At 41.7% G+C, this 23,472-nt stretch overlaps 1 protein-coding gene across 3 annotated transcripts in view; it reads left to right on the forward strand.

Moving 5' to 3' along the window:
* TET1 (tet methylcytosine dioxygenase 1) overlaps positions 1-23,472 on the forward strand; it is a 174,318-nt gene that overhangs the window by 10,798 nt on the left and 140,048 nt on the right. For 2 of the 3 annotated variants that reach the window (XM_090057970.1, XM_090057968.1), the window contains exons 2-3: positions 4,956-7,183; positions 15,090-15,140. In XM_090057970.1, the coding sequence (XP_089914096.1) occupies positions 5,087-7,183; positions 15,090-15,140 (2,148 nt within the window). In that variant the 5' untranslated portion in view covers positions 4,956-5,086. The remainder of the gene's footprint in view (positions 1-4,955; positions 7,184-15,089; positions 15,141-23,472) is intronic. The other variant, XM_090057969.1, reaches the window with a different exon arrangement.

Here is a 23,472-nt window from a genome sequence, read left to right on the forward strand (position 1 = left end):
ATGTTACCTAATGGACTTAAACTTCTAATGGGAGATCACAAAATGATCTATTTAGCTTATGTTTATACAGTTCATTTGTTTTAACTATTCTTTTTTAATTGGTTTAAGACCCATTTTTTTCAATGAATTTTTGTTATTTAGGTGTACTCTGGCGACATTTGATAAGTAGGAGCAAAAACAAGATTTAGATGAGATTATATTAAGATATTCTTGAATTGCTAACATCTTTGTTTTTGGTAGACTGCATAAGATAGCTTGAAAAAACAGGCATTTTAGCGTGTGTGCGCATGTGCGCACACACGTGCACACACACAAGTATGTTATTAAAAAGTTGTTGTGTATAATTCCTGAAGAGAGATGTGTGATGAAAATATAATATTTATCTAGACTTCCAAATTACTGCAAAGTTCTGTTACAGAGGCATGTTTGGTTTCTGCCTGCTGAGAATATTTTTGCTTGGAGTACTATGAACTGAGTATTAAGCTCAGTGTCAAGAGTTGCTGATGTAATCTTAACTTGTAATTTCCATACTGTGTGTAGAATTTTTTAAGGCTAGGCCTTTTCTTTAATTGGCCTTAGCAACACTAGTAGCAGGAACCATAGTACTATAGCCTTGCTTAGTGTCTGCTGCATGGTACAAATGCATAGTAAGAAACAGTGTATTTCTAAAGAAATTAAGACTAGATCTACCAGTAGACTTGAACATTGCAACATGCATGAACTATGCCAGGGGCATCAAACTCACCTTGGGTCCCAACCTATATCTGGACTCCAGGACTCCTCCCAGGTTGGATCTGCAGAGAGAGCAGAAGTTCAGTGGGTCTAGGGGTGGGGGAAGCAGCACAGCTCCAGGGGTGGTAGCACAGGTCTTGGTGTGACAGTGGTGTGGGTCTGGAAGCGTCTGGGTGGAAGTGGGACAAGCAAGAGCTGTATGGCTGTATCTGCGTACCCCTTGCTTACCCCATCACCAATGGCCATGTCCATCAAGGCACAGGGACATCAAATTCTGTGGCAGGTCACACACCACTAACCCCACCGCCAATTTCTTAGTAGCCTACTAGTGAGCTGGATAAAATAGTTCAGCAGGCTGGATCTGGCCCATGGGCCACGTGGCTCTCTGTAGGCTAGCAGTGTTCCAGCCTGCAAGGGGCTGGGGAAGTGGGAGGAGGGCCATCAGGCAGGCATCACGTATATGTATATGCACATGGCTGCCAGGCAGCCTGGAGAGCAGCTCCCATAAGTAAATTGGGTGGGGGAAGGGGGATTGAGGCCTCGATATGGGGAGAGAGAGGGAGATGGGCCGGGCTGGGGTTCAGGTTGGTGTGCTGCTCAGCTGAGCGGTGTGTGGGGCTTAGGGTTGGGGCTGGAATGTGCAGCTGCAGATCCCTGGCAAGGAGCAGGATGGGGCTGTGGGCAGCTTGTCTGGGGGGTGGAAGGGTGGAGCTGGCTCCCACTGCTCTGTGCGCTCCTCAGGGGCGTGGAGACCTGTGCTTGGGGTGGAGGCAGGTGCAGGCTGCTCTCTGTGGGTTTGGGCTCCCTGCCTTACTGCCCTCCCATGGGGCCTCTGCAGCCCAGCAGGTGGGACCCGGTACAGCAGGGCAGAGCTGGGCTGTGCAGGGAAGCTCATTGGTGCTGCAAGAACCTGCATCATCCTGGCAAAGCATCCCCTGCCCACCCAGCAGTAGTGGGGGCAGTGGTGCAGGGTTCTGCCCCTCACTGCTGTGGGGCAGGCAGGGGGAGTGTTGCTGGGGGGAGGACATCAGTCTCCCTGCCCCCCTGGGAGTGCTCACAGCAGCAGAAAGCCAGGCACTATCCTGCCCTGCCTGAGCCTGCAGTGGGAAGCGCCGCCCCTCTGCCCCCGGCTCCATGGGGGAGGGGGAGCCAAACTCCGGCTACACTTCAGCCACCACCTGCCATGGGTGGCAGCTGGAGCTCAGGCACTGCTGCGGGGGACCAGGGGATGCAAATTCAAGTCCCTGGCCCTGTAGCTGGGGGGTAGGGGGCTGTGGGTGGGGAGGCTGAGGGGCACCAGCAGGGCTGGGATTGCTGAGTGGGAAGTGAGGTGCACCAGTAGAACCAGAGGACCGTGGGTAGGGCAGTGAAGGGCACTGGCAGTGTTGGGCAGGGGGCTGTGGGGGAGAGTGAAAAGCACTGGCAGAGCTGGGGGGCTGTGGGAAGGGAGTTAGGGGCACAGGCAGGGCTGGGGGGATGTGCCTTGGGAGTGAGGGGCCTGGACCTACATCCTGTGAGCTAAGGGAGCAGAGGGAGCTCTGATTTTCCATAATAAAAAACCCAAAATCAAATACCAAAATTTATAGTTATTTATAATTTAGTTTATTATAGTGATTGAGGTACTGGTAGGCTTCCAAATTCCTTTAAAATTGTAAATATATCAATAAAACATCATATTCAATTGATATATGTATGAGTGTGTGTGTGTGTGAGTGTGTGAGAGTGTGTATTAGTAGTGTTTAATTTTAATTGCAGATTTTGCTTTTTTTAATCAGAGAATCTGCAATTTTTGTTTATCTGAGAAAGCCAGGATTCCTGGTACTCACAGCAACCTTTCTCCCAGATTACAATCTATAGACTTGGTGAAGCTTCAGCTTCCTAGGTTAATTGGCTTATATAATACCTTTAAAAAGTTATGAAGTGAATTGATGGAATAGCAGGCATGCAGATCACAGCAATACATAGACCACAGTCTGGGAACCCTTTATCTAAAGTGTCAGAAAGTACCTGAAAACCTTGGGATAGCAGATGCACTTGACCAGAATTATAGGATTTCCACTGTGACCTAGAACTATAGCACAGCTATTGCATATTTGTAGGGTTCTTTTAAATAAATGAGAAAAAATCATCCATGTTTTAAAATGTATGCAAATCTACATATTGTAATTTCTACAGTAAACCCCTGCTCAAGATAAAAGTGCCTGAAAAATCACAAGGATGTATTTTTCCATTGTAAAAAAAACATAGATTTATATTGGGTCCTTGTCACATTATTTTAATCTTGTTCTCTGAACATTATACTTGCATTTATTACAAAAAAACTTCCTTGTACTAATGAGGTGGGAATGATGTAAGAATAAGGTTTATATTTGAATAACCATTGCTTCAGAGCAGTGAGCTCTGGCTATGTAATGCATTTACCTGGCATGGCTATATGAAGCTTTCAGGCTTGACTCTGGATATGGTGTAGTATGCTGTTATACTACCTCGCCGAGAAATTTGACTTGGAGTCATGATTCATCCCCCGTCCTTTTTCTGCTTAGAGGAATAACTTAAGGTAAGCCTCATAGGGCATATCTACACAAGACATTTACCGTGGAGTAGATTAATTAGCTCCGTAGTAAACATTGCACATGTAGATGTGCACTGGAATTAGGCTGGAGTAAACTAATTAACTCTGCAGCAGGATGATACTTATAAATACAAGTATTATCCTGCTGTGCAATTTTTTACTCTGCAGGAACGCATATGTAGATGCTGCTTTGGCTGGGGCACAAGGCTGCTTCAGTACCAAGGTTGCCTGCTGGCTAATCCCTGGGCAGAGAGAAACCCTGGGCTGGCAGGCTGAACCCCAGTGTCCCTGCCATCCAGGGCTGCTCTGACCTGGCTTAATGTGCTGTGGTCCTGAGTGCACATTCAAATGGCACTCCTGGAGCAATAAACTCTGGAGTTTACTGCTTTGCATTAATTGCCCGTAAAGGAACAACTTACTTCTCACCTTGTACCTGAAGCCATGTTGGCCAGACGTAGGTGGAGAAGCTGTGATTCTCCCTAGTCCTTTGTTCATGGGGGTATGTGTGTATATCAGGTATGCAGATCTTGTCTTTGTTTCAGTTCCTAAGTCACAATCAAAATAGTTTCTATATAGTCACTGGGATGGATCTTAATCTTCTGTGCCAGGGGTGTTCAGCCCTCAGTGCTGTGTCATTCAGCATGTGGGGCTTACCATGGGTCCAAAAATTTGCTGGCATGGGAGCAGTGGCACTGCACCCCTGCTGCCAAATTTCCAGACCTATGGGAAGCTGTGCAGGCTGAACAGCATGATCTTGTACTCTGGATCAGGTATGTGGAGTAGTGTGGAGCCCGATCCCAGCACACAGGGCTAGGTATGGGCAGCATGGAGCCCCAGGCCTGAGCTTGGCCTGAAGAGGCCAGCTAAGGGTGGTGCAGAGCAGGGGTGGACAAAATACGGCCTGTGGGCCAGATCCAGCCCGCAAGGGCATTCTATCTGGCCCATTAAAAAATGTAGAAAATTAAAATGTAATCTGTCTTTGGTTCCTGTCAAAGATGACAGGAACCAAGGGCAGTAGGACCCAGGGGAAGCCTGGCAGGCTCCCACAGCAGGGCCTGGCTGCCCCACCTCCCCCAGCAAGAAGCCCCAGTAGGGGCTTCTGGCCTGGGACCATGTGGCTCCTGGCTGAACGCAGGAAACTCAGCTAAAGGGTGGGTGTGGGGAAGGGCAGGGGACTAGCTGGTTCTGAGTGTAGAGGAAAAGTGGCACCTCCCCTGCCCTGTGGCTGGTGCTCCCTGCTGCAGCCGCTCACAGCCTGCACAGGGCTAAAAACCTGAGCATTACTTCTCTATGCATTCCCATATAACCATGCCATATTCTTGGGGAGGAGGGGTTGTAATTAATCTGAATTATATTTAAGTTAATTCACACTTTTCTGTAAAGTGGAAAAAGTCATTAAGTGAGAATATTATGCCATTGTCATGGTCTTTTAAGGTTTGGCCACATTTTATTCTGAGTTACAAACATTTAAGTCCGTTCTGAACAGACTATAAAGCATACTCATATTTCAAGACTCCTATATTAATAAGACTAATGTTTGATAATACTCAAGTATTTCTACTTTTGCCTTGGTGCATTTTTATTAAATAGATTTAAGATACATAAATTTCTGTGGTTAATAAAAATAAAATAATCTTTTTTTTTATTTCAGAGTTATATTTGTGCTGTTACAGAGCCCAGCAATGAGAATAAGTAATTTTCTGTTGAATTGAAAAAAAATCTTCCAAGGTTCCATGATCTTTTTCACCACTCCTTTTACATCTCTTCCACATCTCAGTAAACATGGCTCACCATGCCAGACCTTCCAGATCAGTCAAAAAGGAAGAGTTGTGCAAAAAGAGAACTAGCCAAGGCAAAAAGAAATCTAGCCAAGTAAGAAAGAAAGCAACTTCCACAAGGAAGACTTCTACAAAGGCCGGGAGTTCTGAAAAATGCAAGAAAGTGCAAGAAAAAGATGTGAAGAAAAAGCAACAAGAAAATAAACCAACTTTAAATTCATCAGGTAGATTTCTCAGGAGTACTGTAACTAGAGCGTTATCTGGAACATCTTGGGTAAATTTGGAGAAAACTGATAATAATCTCCTTCAAAACCAGGATTCTTTAAATTGCAATGGCTTTACAATGTCTCTGCGTAGCCGATCATTCTCACACAGTTTGTCCCAAGCTTCAGCAATCACTAAAAACAAGACAGTTACAGCACCGAAAAGATTAGAAACAAGGAAAGAAGGAACCTTAGCTGAATTGGAAGAAAAAAACACTACTGAAGCAAGTGAAACAGTGTTGAAACCAGATTTAGCACAAAAAGAATTAACTCCTCTCGAAGGGGAGAACGCTCTGTGTGTTGTCAATGAAGATCCCTCTATTAAATGTGATAGTCAAGACAGAAAGATTGTAAGGCCTGAAATAAATGTCTCTACTTCAGACAGTCCAATAATTAGTCAATATTCAAAAGTGTTAGAGGGGGAATACAAAAGTGAAGACCTACCCCATAAGGAGACATCAAACGAACCCAACACAGGTAGTTTACAGGAACCTTTTGTTCAAAATTCTGTGTCTGTTCCTCCATCTTCTCATTCTGACTCTGTAATTACCCCTGAATCAAACTCAAAGGTACGTTTAAGAGATTCATGCTCATTTACAGAATCTTCTTTAAAGACTATCTTCGATTTGGTGCCTACTGGTCAAGAATGTGATTCAAATTCTGATTCTGTTGTTTCATCTGCATCAAATTCAGAAGGATGTTTAGAAAATTCAGTCACATTTGTTGAATCCCACATGAAAACAGACTTGGATTTAGTGCCTGTTGAAAAACACAGTTCAAGTTCTGCATCTATAATTACCTCTGAATTAAACTCAAAAGAAAATTTAGAAGATCCAGGCTCTTTTGCAAAATCACATTTAAAGATAGATTTGGAGCCTGGAAATAAAGAACCCTATCCAACTTCTAACTCTGTAGGTACTACTGAATCAAATTCAATTGCACATTTAGAAGATTCAGGCTTATTTATTAAATCCCAGATAAAATCAGATGTGGATTTGATGCCTACCAGTAAAGAACCAGATTCAAATTTTGGCCTGAGCTATAAAAAAAAAGATTTGGAATCTGACACACAAAATGCGGCAGTTTGTGATTCATTTTCAAATACCTCTTTAAATAATCACGTAACGGAGGATGTTGAACCTGGCTCAGATTTTGGCCTGAGCTGTAAAAGAGATGATTTGGAATCTGACACAAAAAATGTGACAGTTTGTGATTCATTTTCAAATACCTCTTTAAATAATCAAGTAATGGAGGATGTTGCACAATCCATTGAATGTATCAATGAAAAAAAATTAGTTTTGGATTCTGGTTATATTCCTATTTCATCATCAAACACAGAAGAAAGTGCAGCAGATTTAATCCCTACAACCATTCAAGCCTTCAGTGGAAGTTCTGGACAGTCCCCTAAAGGCTGTATTTCACAGTTGTCCTCCAGCACAGGAAACTCCACTCTTGCCTCTGACAGAGACGTACATATAGCTATACCAGCTGATTTAGAGCTGCAACACAAAGTTTCTTCATCACAATCAGGAAATATTGGAATAAACTTGAACTTGGTTCAGGACAACAGGGGTGACATTATCAGACCAGCTGAGGCCTCGGATCCATCCTCCTTTATCAGCCCAGCTTATGGTCACCAACTGTCATATTCATCTTTGCTTCCTATGCTAGAAAAGAAGAAACGAAGACGTTGTGGGGTGTGTGAACCCTGCCTGCGGAAAACCAATTGTGAAGAATGCAGCTGTTGCAGGAAACGTAAAACTAGTCACCGGATATGTAAAAAGAGAAAATGTGAAGAACTGAAAAAGCCGCCACCACCAATAACGCTACCTTTTGAGGTAAGCAAAGTCAGAAATAAATGGAATCTATATAAGGTTTGGGCTCTACCTGTACAGCTCTTTAAAATGTTGGTCATTGTGTAGTGTTGGACAATATATTAAGTACATTTTGACACTCAGAGTTGAATATATGTCTCCAGTTACTAAGTCTTGTCGCTGAGTCTGAGTAATGTTTTGGTTGATCACGCCATATGCATGCATTTAACCAGAAGTGGGCCTGACATAGGTTTACTCTAAGGTTGGGTGTAGTGGCCAAAAGACCAAGTTAGACCCATAGATAATGTAATCAAAAACAGGAGGGAGCAGTGCAGATTGATGTCAAGTCTGAAGGGAGCTGGGTTATTCCCTAGCATTTTGTGAAAGTATCAGGTAAAACCCTGGATTTTATTCTAAGCAAAAAGCAGAAAAGAAAGAAGGGTCCTGCTTGCTTTTTATGTGAAATTACAGAATAATTTTCCAGTAAAAAATAACGTGTCTGCAAATATGCATCAGAACTTCTGGGATCCAAATTCTAGTTGCATTCTCCTTCTAAACCCCTCCTTTTTTTAACCATCTGTTCATCTGTGTCTTCAATCTCACTCATGCCTGCTTGCCTCCTCTCTACCAGTCACTTACCACATCCCACCCACACGTTCTTTATTTTTCAGTCTCCTATCTTCCTTTCTAATCCATGTTTTTTTAATTCACTGCCTCTTTCTGTCCGACTGTTCTTTCTGATAGTGAACACATTTTGTTTTTGCTACACCTAAACTTTTCAGAAGCCCTTGCCCATAGCTGGGACTTTCATATCTCTTTGCTGCTGCTTTGCATTTCTCTCCTGTATTCCACATCCATCATTCCTTCCTCCCGCACAATCAAACCTCACCAATCCATCCATTTCTTATCCCCATCTGTTCTTTATTCCATTAAGCCCCAGGAACAATTTGTCTCCTTGATTCATCATTTCTCCAAGCAATTAATTCTCTAATCCCAGTCTTTGATTTTGCTACCCAAATGAAGACTCACCAATCAGTTTTCTACCCTTGTGTCCTCTGCTGACCAGCAAGATGACCCAGTGCATCAGCTGATCCAAGCCACTTCTTCAGTGCACCTGACAAGATGAGCTACTTAAAGCAGCTTACAAAATTTCCCTAATGATTTTGCATGTAGCTTAAAGCTTTACAATTTTATCAATTAAAACCTTTTAAAGATTTGTTTTGTTTTAGTAGGGAAAATCCACATTTGTTATTTTTTTTTTCTGTGTAAAAAGGGAGGAAAAAAATGAGGGAATGAACAAATTGGATTTTCACAGTGTCAATATAAAGAAAATGAAATTTTGCCAAAATACAAGTAATTTATCCAACAGTGGCATTATTATTTTAAATTATTTTTATGGAAAAATTGCAAAGAGTTCTACTAATAAATGAAATCTCTCTACCAGGTTGCCCATAAAACTGATTCTTTACCCTCCTCCCCTATAGACTCCCAGTCAAATCTCTGGGGCAGATTTACAACTCCAGCTAAGTTCCCTTTGTGTTGCTGAAGTCAAAATGGAGGAGTTATGGATTCCTCTAGTGTAGAATGCTCTACTATGTGAAAATTGTTATAGATGGTTTTATGCTATTTTAATCCCCTGCCTCTGGTGGAGGGGTAAAGTTAGTAGGAGATGGAAATCTGTCAGTCAGAGGGCCTGTGATATGGTACTTAGGAAACTGTTCCAGCTGGGGTCAGTTAAAGCAGCACTGAAACATTCTAACTTGTCCTGGGAACCACTTGAGTTACTGGCCAGTCCCAAAGTTTGAGGAGGTGTAAGGTAAAGCAATTTTTGCCACTTCAACTCAGTTACTTCAAGCACAAGCTCAGCACAGCCAATTCGAATGGTTGAGGGGGACAACAGCTGTACTGCCTGACAGGTATTTCAGAGACTTCAAAATGATTTTTGTTTCATATGAGGGTGAATCTGAAACCTTTTGAAGACTTTGTGAAAAATAAGAGCATAAGAATCAGAACCCATTACAGCGAGTACCCTCATAGGACACTCACCTGGAAGGTGAGAGATCAAGGTTTTCCTACCTTTTCCTGCTGTTTTATCCCCATTCAAGGTGAATGCCATAGCCAACCAGATTACTGGCTGTTGTGGGGTAGATTTTTCTCAGTCTCTTCTGTTTGAGCTGTCCCACTTTGTACCAGTCAATAAATATGAAGTAGACCAAAGGAAGAGACACTGAATGTCTAGTCCAATGCTAGTGGCACTGACTGCGGAGGAGAATTGAACCTAGGTTTTCTACATCTCAACTAAAACACAAATACTTTTCACCTTCTGAAGTTTCAAGATGCATAAAGTGAGTTCTTCTGATGCTTAAAACTTCAAATTGGATTTTTTCTGGAAAATTCTATTTCAATGAAGAACACAATGGCTCTTTGTCAAGATCTGTTGTTTATAATTATTTAAAGTTATAGCCAAGCTGTAACACAAGCTGCAGAAATGTGAATTGACTGTAAGAATGAGCTGTGGAAAAGAATCAAAACATTTTAGGAAGTAAGTTGTTCTAAGTAGGAGTAAGTTGTTCTAAATGAAAGGGAAATGCAAAAAGTTTTTAGTCTCTGTCCATGGTATGGAAAGTAAAAATGTTTTGTAAAAAACTGGAATTAGGCAGGTTTCTATAGATTCCTGTTTTTAGGAGACATGAGTCTGTCTCATTTTGGTAGAATGTAAACGTTTTCTGGAGGTGACTCAGTGGGAGAGAGGTGTGAGGGTAGCTATTCTCTGCATGATCATGAAGCACTGCTCTTTGCCTTAACAAGGGTTTTCTCCTGTAGTTTTAACTAGACAGAGTGATATACTTATATTCTGCCATGTACAAAATGTGTACTGAGGTCAAGGAAAACTCTGCATGTCAAATGACTTCAGGACATGCCTCAGAAGATATAATGGTTGGTTTGATAGTTTCTGTCTTGCAGAAAGGATGATGATTTTTTTTTTATGATCTTGCATGGATTTACTGCTGGCAGGGCCCAGGTGGTAGACTCTCAGACTGCAGTCTCAGGTGTGTATGCCAACATACATACACACATGTGCAGGCAGTCAACTCGGAGGGAATCACTTGCATATTTGGAGCCAGTATTAGTTACAATAATGTTACTTCCATTAATTCATATACATATCCAGATACAATATTTAAAAACTATATTAGGCTTGCAAATATTACTTCAGAGGAGAAGCCACATGAACGTCCAGTGATACTGTACCTTACTGAATATAACAGATTTTACAGTGATGTGACATTATGAGAACTAGATAAAGCATTGTGGGCTCTAGTTCACAGGTTCTGTGTGTAGCACTTTCATGTAATGGTCTTCATGCTTATACGCTTATGACATGGCTCTTCTGCTAATATGAGCTGGTAAAATTCAGGGAATTATTCTAAAATGCACACGATAAAAGGGTTATATAATTATGCTTTATATTTAATTCATGTTACAGAATTATTTTAAAACAGAAGAAAAACAGATTTATATCTAATTAGGAAATGTCTTACAATAAATATTACAGGAACACCTGGGGACAAAAGCATCATTGACGAATACATTATTTTTAATTTTGACTTGTATTCATTGTAATGCTGACAGCTGGATCAAGTCAGCAGGCAGGAAAATTTTAAGTTATGTCACAGCTACCCTCTACTCAAATAGATTATTTACTTAAAAATGTACTTCCTTAGCCTCTTTAAGCCATAAGTAGATAACAATGCTGATCAAGCTGGGATATTTTATTTAGCAGAGTGTTGTGCACTATGGCTGTGCTGGTGAGCCTTCTCTCATCTGGCTTACATCTGTGTGGTTTTCTGGTGGGCCCAGGCTTAGAGCCAAAGAATTCCATCCTGCCTTTGCAGGGAGCTTGGTATCATTTGGGTCCAATCGCTTAAAGTCTGACTTAATGGACTAAGGAGGGACATCTCATTGTTCAGCAGCAAAGTTGCAGGGTGGCTCCAGTTTAAACCTCCTCCCAGCAGGAGAGTCTCTATACAGTTTGTCTGGTATTGCAGATGTCCAGAGGCCTTCTTGGGAGAGCAATGGAACCACTGTAGCTATAGAGATTTCCCAAAGCTGATGCCCAGATGAAGTCCTATCCACCTTCAGCCAAGACATCCCCACCTCTTCTGTCTTCTGAGTCTCTCCTTCTCAGATATGTCCTTTTTCTTGTTTTTCTTTTCTCAAGAGTTACTCTATATATATGCTGTATTTCTCTTGATTTAAATTTTGTATAAAGGTGAACTGAATGAAATCTGCCTTGTATTCAGCAATAATCCAGATAAGAATTAGCAGAAACTGCCAACTTAAGTTAGACAAGTTAAAAAGCCAAGGATATCAAGATGTTATATTTAATTGCTTCTTGTAATTTGAATAACCCAGAAGAGATTAATAATAATAATAATGGTTGCTTCATTGTGTTTCTTTATAATGGACTGTCTGAAATTTTAATATGTTCAAATGCTATTATGAGAGCCAGATTTTGATTAACATTTTCCATTGTAAAATGTTAGATTGTTAAAACTGAAACTTTTTGCAGAAATTTATCTGTTTTGATTAAACTTTTGGGAAAGTTTTTGAGGTCCAGAATGGAATTTCTGCTCAGAGAGAGAGAGAATTACTGGAATAAATTCAGTGATTAGGGCACCTTGTCTGATTCAGACCAGAAGCCTGAACCTTAGTCTTTTACATCCTCTCTCCTCCCTCTGCAAAAAATAAAATAAAATAAAATAAAATAAAAAAATTGAAAAGTCTCTATTTTGATTTGCTCCTCATCAGAACAAAAACAAAAGTCTCAAAACTCTGTGAAACCCAATTCTTGTTTCCCAGACAATCCTTATTATAATTTAATTTATCTTCCTAAGATATTTACTTTGCTATAGAATCTAGAAATACGTAAGCTTATTAGGGCTTTAAAATAAGTGTGCAGGAAAAGAAGAAAACTGCACATGATATTTCAAACGTAACTTTTTTAAGAAGGTGGTTAGCAAACCAACAAACTCAGACAATTGCTGCAATAGGCTGAAATTCAGCAGTCCTGTAAATAGAGGTATAAATTACATATCAGGTTCAAGTGGCAAAATGGTAAAAGCAGAGCGTCTTCCTCTGATTTGGTGTACAGCACATATACAAAATAATTATAACATACACTAGTTTGGTATTCTGTGTGGTACTGAGAGTGAGGTGAATATAGTATAAATAAAGAAAGATTACCAGTTTGATGTCTAGTCTGTTTCAAAGAAAAGGTTAAAAGCAGTTTCAGAACTAAACCTGTTCCTAATTTCCAGGGCCAATTTTTGTGGTTTCACAATTAAAATGTTCTTATTTAAAACAAGAAAAATGAACAAATTAAAAAAAACAGGTATGTGCTCTCCCAAACAACAGAGAAAAAATGACTGGTACAAGGAGGCCTGAAACTACCTCAAATATTTTTCAATGGACAAACTGGAAGAAAAAATAGATATTTCTTTAATTTGTTTTCAGAATAATCATACATGTTACTTAAAATAATAGTAGTCACTTTTTTTTACATGACAAAAGGAAGGCTCTTTTAAGGAGGAAGAAGATCCTGATTAATCTTAGGCCTACCAGTGAGTTCCATTTTTTTGCCATGCACACAAATCAATGTGATTGTCTAAATGAATCTACATAAATGAAAGCAATGTATTTTTTTCTGAACAGTAAAAGATATTGGGCAACTGAGGCCATAAACCATCTCAATCACTGATTATATAGCCAACCTTTTGTCACTGGCTGCTGCTTGTGATTCAGCCCCTGCTGAGGGCCTCACCACTCCCCCCCACCCCAGCAATCTTCAGAAGCATGAAAAGACTAGATAGAGAAATGCAGGCTCTAGGACCTTGGGAATGCTTCCTCCATTGCTGTAGCTGGAGTCTGCTCCCCTAACCAGAACCCAGAGTCTTCATTGACCAGATCTGGCCCGCGGGCTGTAGGTTGCCAGCCTCTGATATAGGGACATTTATTTTCAATCTGGTTCTGAAACAATAAACCAAAGGTATTTTAATAGAACATTATAGTTGAATATCTTACGTTACCTAGTCCTAAATCCTTTCACCCTCAAAATACAAATTTAGCCCAAAAATTAGGGTTTAAATTGTAATTAGCTAATACCACATAAGACAATAACCTGGCAATGCTTCCAATTTAATTGGTAAGCTACTGCATGAATTGTGGATGAAAATTTCAGCAGTTACAACTGTATCTAATTTGCACCCACAATCAAATGGATCAGTGTGGGACTGTTCAGATTTGTGCTTATAATTCAACTGCAGATGCAACATGCAGATAGCTTTCAGGTGCAATTAATACCCCTGGAAAGAGATGGTTCCCTTTTAAAAATTTTAATTTCTACCTACTCTGCACAAACACAGGAGGATCACAGTGGCCCCTAAACTGACAATTCTTTGGTGAAGCTTTCAGGAAAAAAAATGGTAATACAAGGACCTTAATGCCCAGCTGCCATTTGTTTATGGCATCCTATTAGCAAATAGTGTAAATTAAACCCTCGTGGGTTAGGCATAGCACTGTGTTGTGGTGTGTCTTCTGTCATCTAACCAACATTGTGTCTCTTGTTTCCTTGTGCTCCCTGGCTGTCTGTCCATCCCCCCACCCCTCCCAACCACACCTTATGCTTAGATGCAAGTTCTTTAGGTCAAGGACTGTCAGTGCCTTGCACGTGAGTTCCAGCTCTGGCTGGGGCAAGTCCACACCACAGTGGGTGCTAGGCAAGCCGGGGCGGGGGCCGGGGCTGGGGCTGTGCTGTGCTCTGGGAGGAGGTGCAGGGTGTGCAGATTCCATATCAGTTGTGGGGCAGAGGGTGCTGACTGGCCTGCTGATGGACCTAAATAATTGCCCACCCCTGAGAGACGGCCCTCATCTTGGACCAGGACCCTGTGGTCATACAAGCAGTTACTTTATTATTTATCACTTATTTCTTGCTATCTTTGTTATTAATAATAATAGTAGTAAGAGTAATACTACTGCTAGTAAGGATGGTGGTGGTGGCACTGGGGTGGCAAGCACTTGATGAGCGCGGGCTCTCGTGTGGCCACAGGTTCTGGCCCCGACCTTTCTCCTGCAAAGGCCACTGAGGGCACGGGGGCCTTTCAAGGCTCGGCAGGCTTTGGATCAAGGCCTCTAACTTGGGGTGATGCTCCTTGACGCGTGAAGACAGCGGGGCCCTAGAACAAGGCGAGGAAGGCGGGCGGGCAGGTGAGGCTGGGCCGCCTCCATGTACCGGGGGCGGCCGAGGGGCAGCGCTCGGTGCCTGCATCCTCACCGGCGCCCCTGCCCTGCCCTGCCCTGCCCTGCCCTGCCTGGGGCGGGCGCCGCGTCCGAGGCGGGGCGGAGCGGGAGCGGGGCCTGATCCGCCGCGGCGGAGTCCATGTCGCAGCTTGTGGCCGCCCCGCGTCCTGCGCGCACATAGGACCCCTTTGTTCAGGCTGGGCCCGGCGGGGAGAGCGGCTCGGGCTGCGCCCGCGCCTCGCCATTGGCTGCGCCCCTCCGCCCGGCTGCTGTGGCCACAGCCATGCCCGGCCCGGGCCCGGCGCGGGCGGGCGGCCACTGTCGTCGCCGCTGCTAAGCCCCACGATGGGGATGCCCCGCCAGCAGCCTCCGGCCGGGCTCCGCCGCAGAGGGCTCCTCTGTAGGAGGAAGCAAGATGGCTACCTCGTGGGCTCGGCCGTGAAGAATGCGGAGCCGCACTGAGAGCGGCGCGGCGGGGACGGGGGCGCCGCGCTCGGCTCGGCGCGCGGGTCGTGGCCGCCGCAGCGGCGCCCAGGGGGAGCCGGATGGGTGTCCCCGGCCTGGCAGCTGGGGCGTAGCACGGGGCGAGCCTTGCTAACTGCAACGTGTTCTGCAATTTGATGTCTTCTAGGTTCTGACTGAAAACAAAAGGCCTCAGAGGAGAAAGCAAAGAGTTCTCAAGGTAACGAGTGCCGCTTGCGGACCTCTCCCCTTCCCCGCCCTCAGCCTGCCTTTCCTGCCACCGAGACTAGGGCTAACAGCGGGGGAACGGGCTGATTTGAGGTTTAAACAGTTTTCGAAGCTTAGCTCCTTTTTCTTGCTTTGTTTTGTTTTAAAGCGCAGGCTGGTTTTTTGATCTCCACCGGTTGTACACATAGGGGCCTGCCTTCTGCACCTAGCCAGGTCTTCTGGCACCCAGTCTGCCGGCTGCAAAAGTTTGTTCTCTCCCAGTGTGTGGGATGTTCCCTTTTCTCCCCCGGGATCATTTAATACATGTGCCAGTGTAAAATGTCAGTGAGAGGGGGACACAGGCTGGGTAGCCTCATGACTTGTCAAAGGACTCCTCATAAAAAGGGGAAGTTGCTGAAATGCGAATATTTTGTATTAAGTATGTCAGACATCTTAATGGGAATTACAGATTGAATGCGTTTCTGATAGTTTGCAGTCACTAGATGAAGATGCTGTTATTAATACATTCATACAAAGACATTTATGTCACTGGTATTTTTAACAAGGGCCAGTACTCAGAGCAGTGAATCTAGCTTAACACTACTATGTTTGTTCCCTACAAAATTTCCCATAAAACACACAGATTATTTTTGCAATTTCTAATCCATTACCAAAGAGTTATAAATAGAAATATTTATGCCAGTATTCTGATCTTAGGTTAAAACTATAAATTATTGGAAGTAGACTGTTAAAGCTAAGTTCCTATAAATAGGAGTGAAAGGAACACATGCAGACATGCTGTTTTATTAAATACACTTTTAATTGACAACACTTTCAAAGCATGTGAACCATCAGTGTGAGAGTTTTATTATTTCTTTAAGTATTTTATCACCGTGTATAGCTTAACAATGCTGAGAATTGAGAAACTTAGGAAAATTACAGTATGCTAATAATACAGCATAATGGACTGGAATGGTTTTAAATGTAAAGTTAACTTATTTTTCTTATTACAGTTTAAATACGTCATTAGAAACTAACTTAATGCTAAGATTAATAAAATATTTGAAGAATATTTGGTTGGAAATGCATCTGGATTTTGCTTAATGATGGAATAGTTGCATGTGCAATTTAAAACATCTATTTTATCTTTGATAGTGGTAACAATGGTGGTACAATACCAGCCAATGTCCCATCTTTTCTTCATTTAACTGATCCATACACTTTAAAATTAAGATTTTGTCAAATCAGACTCATGTTTTAGTTATTCTTTTTAGTAAGTGCTTCTTTTGTAGCTCAGCAGATAGGCCCAGTTAAAACTTTTCTTAATTGTACAAAATACAAAAGACATGATATTGACTCTAATAGTAAAGACATGTTACATTGCATTGTGTAAAATGTTTCTCTGGTGACAGTGAAGCCTATCCATAAGTAAATTATTCAGTTGTGTAATATTTAATTGGTATGACAAGTCATATCATTGTTGTCAAAGTGTGAAAAGTACAGCGATCTCTGGTTTCTGTCAAAGGCAGATAGATTCTATCAAACATCTGCCCAGGCTAGGGCTTCATAGCATGCTTAAGAATTTATCTTGTGCCTGTTTGTCATTCTGGGTTCTTAATTTGGTGGCAGGCTTCTATATAGCATGTTGTTTGTACCATCTCTTATCTTTCATACAAGTGCATGCAGAGTTTTCATGTTTGTTTTCTAGTAGAAAGTCTAATTTTTTAATAAACCAAGGAAGTTTTTTTTTCTTCCATACTATCATATGTTAGGCATTGGAGTAGCAAATATATTTGTTTTGTTCCTTCTTTTGATTCTTTTGTACAGTTATTTTCTGGTTTTCCACAATGTTCTTTGTGTACTCTAATTTTATTCATACTTTTTGGTGCTGAATTTACATATGGTAGAAATTGTTACTGATCAGCCAACTTATTTCTGAGTCTTTATCTTTGTCTTTATCCAAAAAGTATATATTTTTTTAGTTCTTTTAATTGGACCCTTTTTTTGTCAGCTGCAGTAAATATTTTGCAGTGAAGCATACCTCATTTACAGTTTACATTCAAAGGGCCTTATAAAGATCTGGCATTCTGGTTATAGTTCTTTGTAATCCTTCTTTTGTATTAGGTGGCACTTGACCTGCCATGATGAACTGTATTGCAGTAATATCTCTTGAATTATAGCTCCTAGTTTTTTATTCAGTTATCATTCACAGAAGTGTAAATCTGTAAATGACACTTAACCCAATAATTATCCTGCTAGCAGTTTAAGGGATTTGTTTGTGATGTGATCCTGCCTGTAATAGTAAACTTTCCCATAAAAGATAATTTGTAGTTTCTGCTTGTTCTCAGGAAAAAAATACAGCTAACATTTTAAATTCTCTTTGGATGTTATTGAAATTTAGCTCTTGCATGTATGTATGTATGTATGTAAGTATGGTTAAGGTAAATATGTTATTAGGTGACTCCATATACTTGGAAGTGTCGTTTGGTTAAATTTGTTAGGATTATTAATTTTTTTAAAATGGTATTCTATCCAATAGAAAGTTGTTGTTGTTTTTTTTTTTAAATAAGCATATGCTTTCTGGCTGAATACAAGTTGCAGCGCTTTATATGTTAACCTCACGTGTAGAATATATCATTACCCTGTGGTTTTGATGGTTTTACTATTTCTGTATCTTACTTCTTCAAACAACAAGAATGTAGAGTCATTTAGAATATCCACCTTAACATGCCTAATATTCTGTTATGTTTTTCATAAATGTACAGATATTTTTGAAAAAATAGCCAAAATATTTGTCTGTAAATTCCAGCAAATAATTTATTGAAGGAAAAATAAGTTTGGTCTTATGAGGGGAGGTACTTAGGTTCAAAGAGAGACCATTTAGTTTCCCTTGCAAACATTGTTTGCTGTCTTCTGTACTGGGGGAGTAGATACCTTTTGGATTTTATTTGATATGAAAGAAAAAAGTACAGGCAACCCCCACTTACCACTCTTAACTGGTTCCCAAAAAACCGAGCATTAAGTGGAATAGCATTAAGCAAAACCTGCTGCCAGCTGTACAATGCCCTTGAGTGTTATAACAAAACCCACTGTGTACTAAGTGGAATCGAGTTTCAATGTAAAACAAGCGTTATAGTGAAATAGCGCTAAGGGAAACAACAACGTTAAGCAGGGCTTGCCTGTATATGCAAGAAAAGTTGGTACCTATTATGGAGTTCATTTATTTGCATCTTCAACACATAGAAGTATGAAAGAGTTTGTGTCTCTGTTCGTCTCCCTCCCCCACCCTTTCTCTCTCTCTCTCAATATTTGCATTGAATGGTATTTGTCACACACTTTGTGATTAGTGCTTCCCTTCTTAACAATGTGGAAATGCTTACAGTCTCACTTAAGTCAAGTGAACGCAGAGATCAGAAGAATCAAATGGTTACATGTGGCATCAGTATTGTCAGAGAGATCTACGGTTATCAATATAGATAGTAGGGGGATCAACCAGAAAATCGCCCTCAGACCAAGATACAGCTGAGAAAGCAGTACAGTCCCAGGGTCTTTCTGCCAGGTTCTGTGATCCTGAGATTATGTTTTCAGTGGCTACAGCTGTTTGCTACATTGACGGAGGTAATAAGAGTCTGAGAGAGATCTACAGTTCATTCAAGAATCAACAATAACTTACACAGTGCTAAGTGAGTATTTCAACTGCATGCATATACTTTGTGATTGGTTATGCTCATACATTTATTTATAACCACCATGCATATCCTCTCTCTGTGTCTGGAAATTAAAAGCAAATTATGCTAAATTCTGTAAAATCAGTTCAATCTAAGTTAAATCAAAAGCAGAAGATGACTCAATGTCTACTCTTTTGATTTGTTTGTAAATATGTCATGTTTGTAACTAATAAATGTCATATTTTTAATAAAAGATGTTTATTTGTTTTAAACGCAGTCAAATTGAAGGGTTCTCTTTTCCCTTATTTGGGCAATTAATGCATACAGCCTTTTTAAAACCAGTTTTCAAATACAAAGATAAAGGCTAGCACTAAAGGCTTCCTGTCAGCCCTAGTTATAATACAGTTTTAGCTGTGAGGGTTTAAAAGTGATTTGCCAGGGAATGGAGACTGAAGCTCTGAGGTAAGTGGGGAAGTGGGTGACCAGGTGAGACCTGGAGGAGGCACAAGCAGGAGGGGGCAACAGGAAGGGCCTTGTCATTCTTCTTGATAAAGGGCAGTTAGCTAGTTATCTTCCATGTCTGTACATGAATGCATGGAGCCTGGGAAATAAGCAGGAAGAATTGGAAGTCCTTGCAGTCACAGAACTATGGCATGGTTGGAGTAACAGAGACTTGGGATAGCTCACGTGACTGGAGCACTGTCATGGATGGGTGTAAACTGTTCAGGCAGGGGAGAAGCAGAGAAGTGCTTTATGTAGAAGAGCTGTATGATTGCTCAGAGCTCCAGTGTGAAACTGAAGATGGGCCTGTCAAAAGTCTCTGGGTTAGGGTCAGAGGGGAGAGCAACAAGGGTGATGGCATGGTGGCAGTCTGCTATAGGCCACCAGACCAGCAGGATTAGGTGGATTAGACTTCATTTAAACAGCTAGTGGAAGTTTTTCCACAACAGGCTCAGGTTCTCATGGGGGACTTCAATCACCTTGACATCTGCTGGCAATACAGCAGTGCACAGGCGATCCAGGAAGTTTTTGGAGAGTGTTGTGGACAACTTCCTGGTACAAATGTTGGAGAGACCAACTAGGAGATGTGCTTTTCTTGACCTGATGCTCACAGATGGAAGAATTGGTGGGCAGTGTAGAAGTGGATGGCAACTTGGGTAGCAGTGACCACAAGGGCTGCTTGCAGACATTAAACAAAAAGCAAAACTTTACTTTAAACTCCACACACTCCTAAGCCAAGCCCAGCACATGCCCAGAAGAGGTAGCATGTTAGTTGGAATTGGCTTGCCTGACATCTGTATAGATTGGGCACTTCAGTGGGGCTTTTTGGGCACTTTTAGCCAATAGCTGATTGACTCAGCTTTAGATAAAAGTGACAAAAAGCCCTGCTAAAGTGCCAGATTTATGCAGACACTGCAAAGCTGGGTCACTGTAATGCACTGCTGTAGGGCACTGGTAAAGCACTTTTTTCTTTTTTAACACCTGTAAGCAGCCAAAATGATTGAGCTCAGGATCATGAGGAAAGGAAGGAAGGAGAACAGCAGAGTAAGGACCCTGGATTTCAGAAAAGCAGACTTTGAATCTGGCAGGTAACTCATGGGCAGGATCCCCAGGGAGACCAGTCTGAGAGGGAAAGGAGTCCAGGACAGCTGGTTGTATTTTAAAGAAACTTTACTGAGGGCACAGGAATGAACCAACCCAGTTCACAGAAAGAATAGCAAGTATGGCAGAAGACCAGCTTGGGTTAGCAGGGATCTCTTCAGTGAGCTTAAACAGAAAAAGGAAGCTTACAAGAAGTGGAAACTTAGTGACTAGGGAGGAGTATAAGAGTATTGTTCAGGCATGCAATTGAAGTTGCAGCCAGCAAAGGATGTGCTGGGTAACAAGGTTTCTACAAGTACGTTAGCAACAAGAGGAAGATCAGGGAAAGTGTGGGTCCCATACTGAATGGGGGAGGCAACCTAGTGACAGAGGATGCAGAAAAGGCTGAAGTACTCAGTGCCTTTTTCACCTCAGTATTTACAGGCAAGGTCAGCACCTAGACTACTGCACCTAAGAGCACAGTTTGGGGAGGAGATAAGCAGCCTGAAGTTGTAACAGTCTGCTATTGTAAAAAAAAAAAAAAAAATTAACAGTATACTGGGCTGCATTAGAAAGATTGTTGACAGCAGATCAAGAGAATGATTACTCCTCTCTTGTGCACTGGTGAGGCCATATTTGGAGTACCGTGTCCAGTTTTGGGCCCCTCACTATAGAAAAGATGTAGACAAATTGGAGAGAGTCCAGTGGAGGGCAATGAAAATGGTTAGGGGCTGAGGAACATGACTTATGAGGACAGGCTGAGGAAACTGGGCTTATTTAGTCTGGAGAAGAGAAGACTTGAGAGGCGATTTAATAGCAGCCTTCAACTACCAGAAGCTTGGTTCCAGAAAGGATGGAATTAGACTGTTTTCAGTGGTGGCAGATGACAGAACAAGGAGCAATGGTCTCAAGTTGCAGCAAGGGAAGTTTAGGTTAGATTTTAGGAAAATCTTTCTCACTAGGTGGGTTGTAAAGCATTGGAACAGGTTACCCAGAGGGATTGTAGAATCTCCATTGCTGGAAGTTTTTAAGACCTGGCTAGACCCTGGCTGGGGTAATCCCTTGAGGTCCCTTCCAATCCTAATTTTCTATGATTCTATGATACACATATGAGTTTATACAAATATTAACAGAAGGCAAGAAAAACAATGAATATGACCATGTTTTTAGTGAGCTTGGATTGAACTGATCTTAGGCCACTTGTTCAAACTCGATATATGGTATATGTTTTTAGTGCAGAATGTCTGCCAAAATACATAGTTGAAAGTAATTCATTTTTATTACTTTTTTTATAAGATATCAGCAAGTCAATGGAAAGTGTCCCAATGTCAAAATCTTGCTGAGGAAGAAGATAGAGTGGTGCTACATGTATTGGAAATTATACAGTCCAGAAAATGACCACCAGACACTTTGTTTTTAAAAGGACACTGTAAATTTGATATCTAGCCAAATAAAGAGAACATTTGTAAAAATATGTTTCAAGTGTTGGCTGCCAGTCTGTCTGACATTTTTTTGTGCTCTTTTTCTATAAAAGCCCCTCCTCATAAGAGCATTTCTTGCACTTTTACTGTGTGAAAGGCTTACACAAATAAAAAAGATTATCAATAGAGGTAGAAGCAAAGCCTGTAAAGAGCTAAGTCTTGTTATTTATAATGCGCAAATGAAAAAAGAGAAGTCTCTTTTATTCGTATTTATCTGGTTCACGGTTGGCAACCTGCTGAGCCACTGGATCTGGGTTGTAGAGTGGGGGCTTTAACAGTGAGGGCCTTTGCCTGCCCTGTGGCCAGCAGAGAGAAGCAGCAGCCAGGAGAAAAAGCACCTGCCGGGTTCTAGTGCTGGCCAGCCTCAGACTTCAGCTGGGTTGTTCTGGCCCACCACTGGAAAATATTGCCAACCCTGATTTAGTTATTTGTAACAACAATAAATAAATAGCAAATAATCAGGCTGTGGTGAAAAATCTTTTTCCAGAGTTCTTTTTAGCCTGAGTTCTAACCTCCAGTTCTTTCAGGGAACACTGGGGGAGGGCTGTGTGTGAGCATGTTTTTGCTGTAAATAGTTGTTGTAAATAATTTCATTAAGTAGGACATTCAGATGCCCTTTTCACTCCTGTGGAAGATGGCAACCTGGGACTGGCAGCAGGCTGCAGAAACTGTTCCCTGATTGATTCTGGGGTAACATTATGTTTACTTTTGTTAGATTAGTGTTGGCTCTTGTGTTCACAGCTGTCATTTTATAACAGTTTTGTTGCAAGTCTGGTTTGACTGCCTTGGAAGAAAGAGTGAGACTATGAGAAAGCAGGGGAGCGGGGAAAGGATAACGCCAGGAAGAACAGAGCTGGAGAGAAAGGGTAGTCTCAAGGCGAACAGAGTGAGAAAAGGATCTCCAGGAAGAATGACAGAGGGAACTTCAGTGGCACAATAAAGACTGCTTGGAGCTGAGTAGTCTGCTGTGGTGTTTGAAAAAGAAAAAGAACCCCTTCCTGGGAGCTGACCAAAAGAAAGGAATGTTCTGAATTGGGGTGCTACAGGTACCTGGGGAAGTTATGGACAGGGTAGAGTCAGGGTCTCAGAACCAGGAGCTTCAGCCATGTAAAACTATACCAGTACTATGGTTTTAGGTGGTCCTGTGAGAAGGGGGGACCAGAGAAGCCTTCTTCTTGGGGAGTCCCAAGGCAGAGCTTTCCCCTCAGAAATGGAATGATCCATGACAAAGGCAGGTGTAATTTTTTTTTCTTTTTTAAGTTGATTATGTCCTGTAATTTCATAAGCCTAATTTTTCCCTCCATTACGCTGGTGCAACTAAACTGAAGTCAGTGGGATAGTAATAGTGTAAGGAAGGCTCTGATCCTGTACAAGTATCTCTACTAATATCTTTACCATGTGATTCAGCTGAACTCATTCAGACACTCTTATATTGCAAGCGTTGCTAAACTGGGCTCTACGACTTCAATCATAGATTACAAAGTCCTTTACCTTTATAATCCTTGATTGTGCAATACAGTCTGTAGCCCAGATCTAATGCAAATCTAACTTGAAAAAGAAATATGCAAGAGAGACATACCGAGGTGTGGGTAATATCAATGGTTCATTCATGTAT

Source organism: Crocodylus siamensis, chromosome 7, assembly GCF_052110815.1.
Source record: "Crocodylus siamensis isolate JL-2025a chromosome 7, ASM5211081v1, whole genome shotgun sequence".
Classification (NCBI taxonomy): domain Eukaryota; kingdom Metazoa; phylum Chordata; order Crocodylia; family Crocodylidae; genus Crocodylus; species Crocodylus siamensis.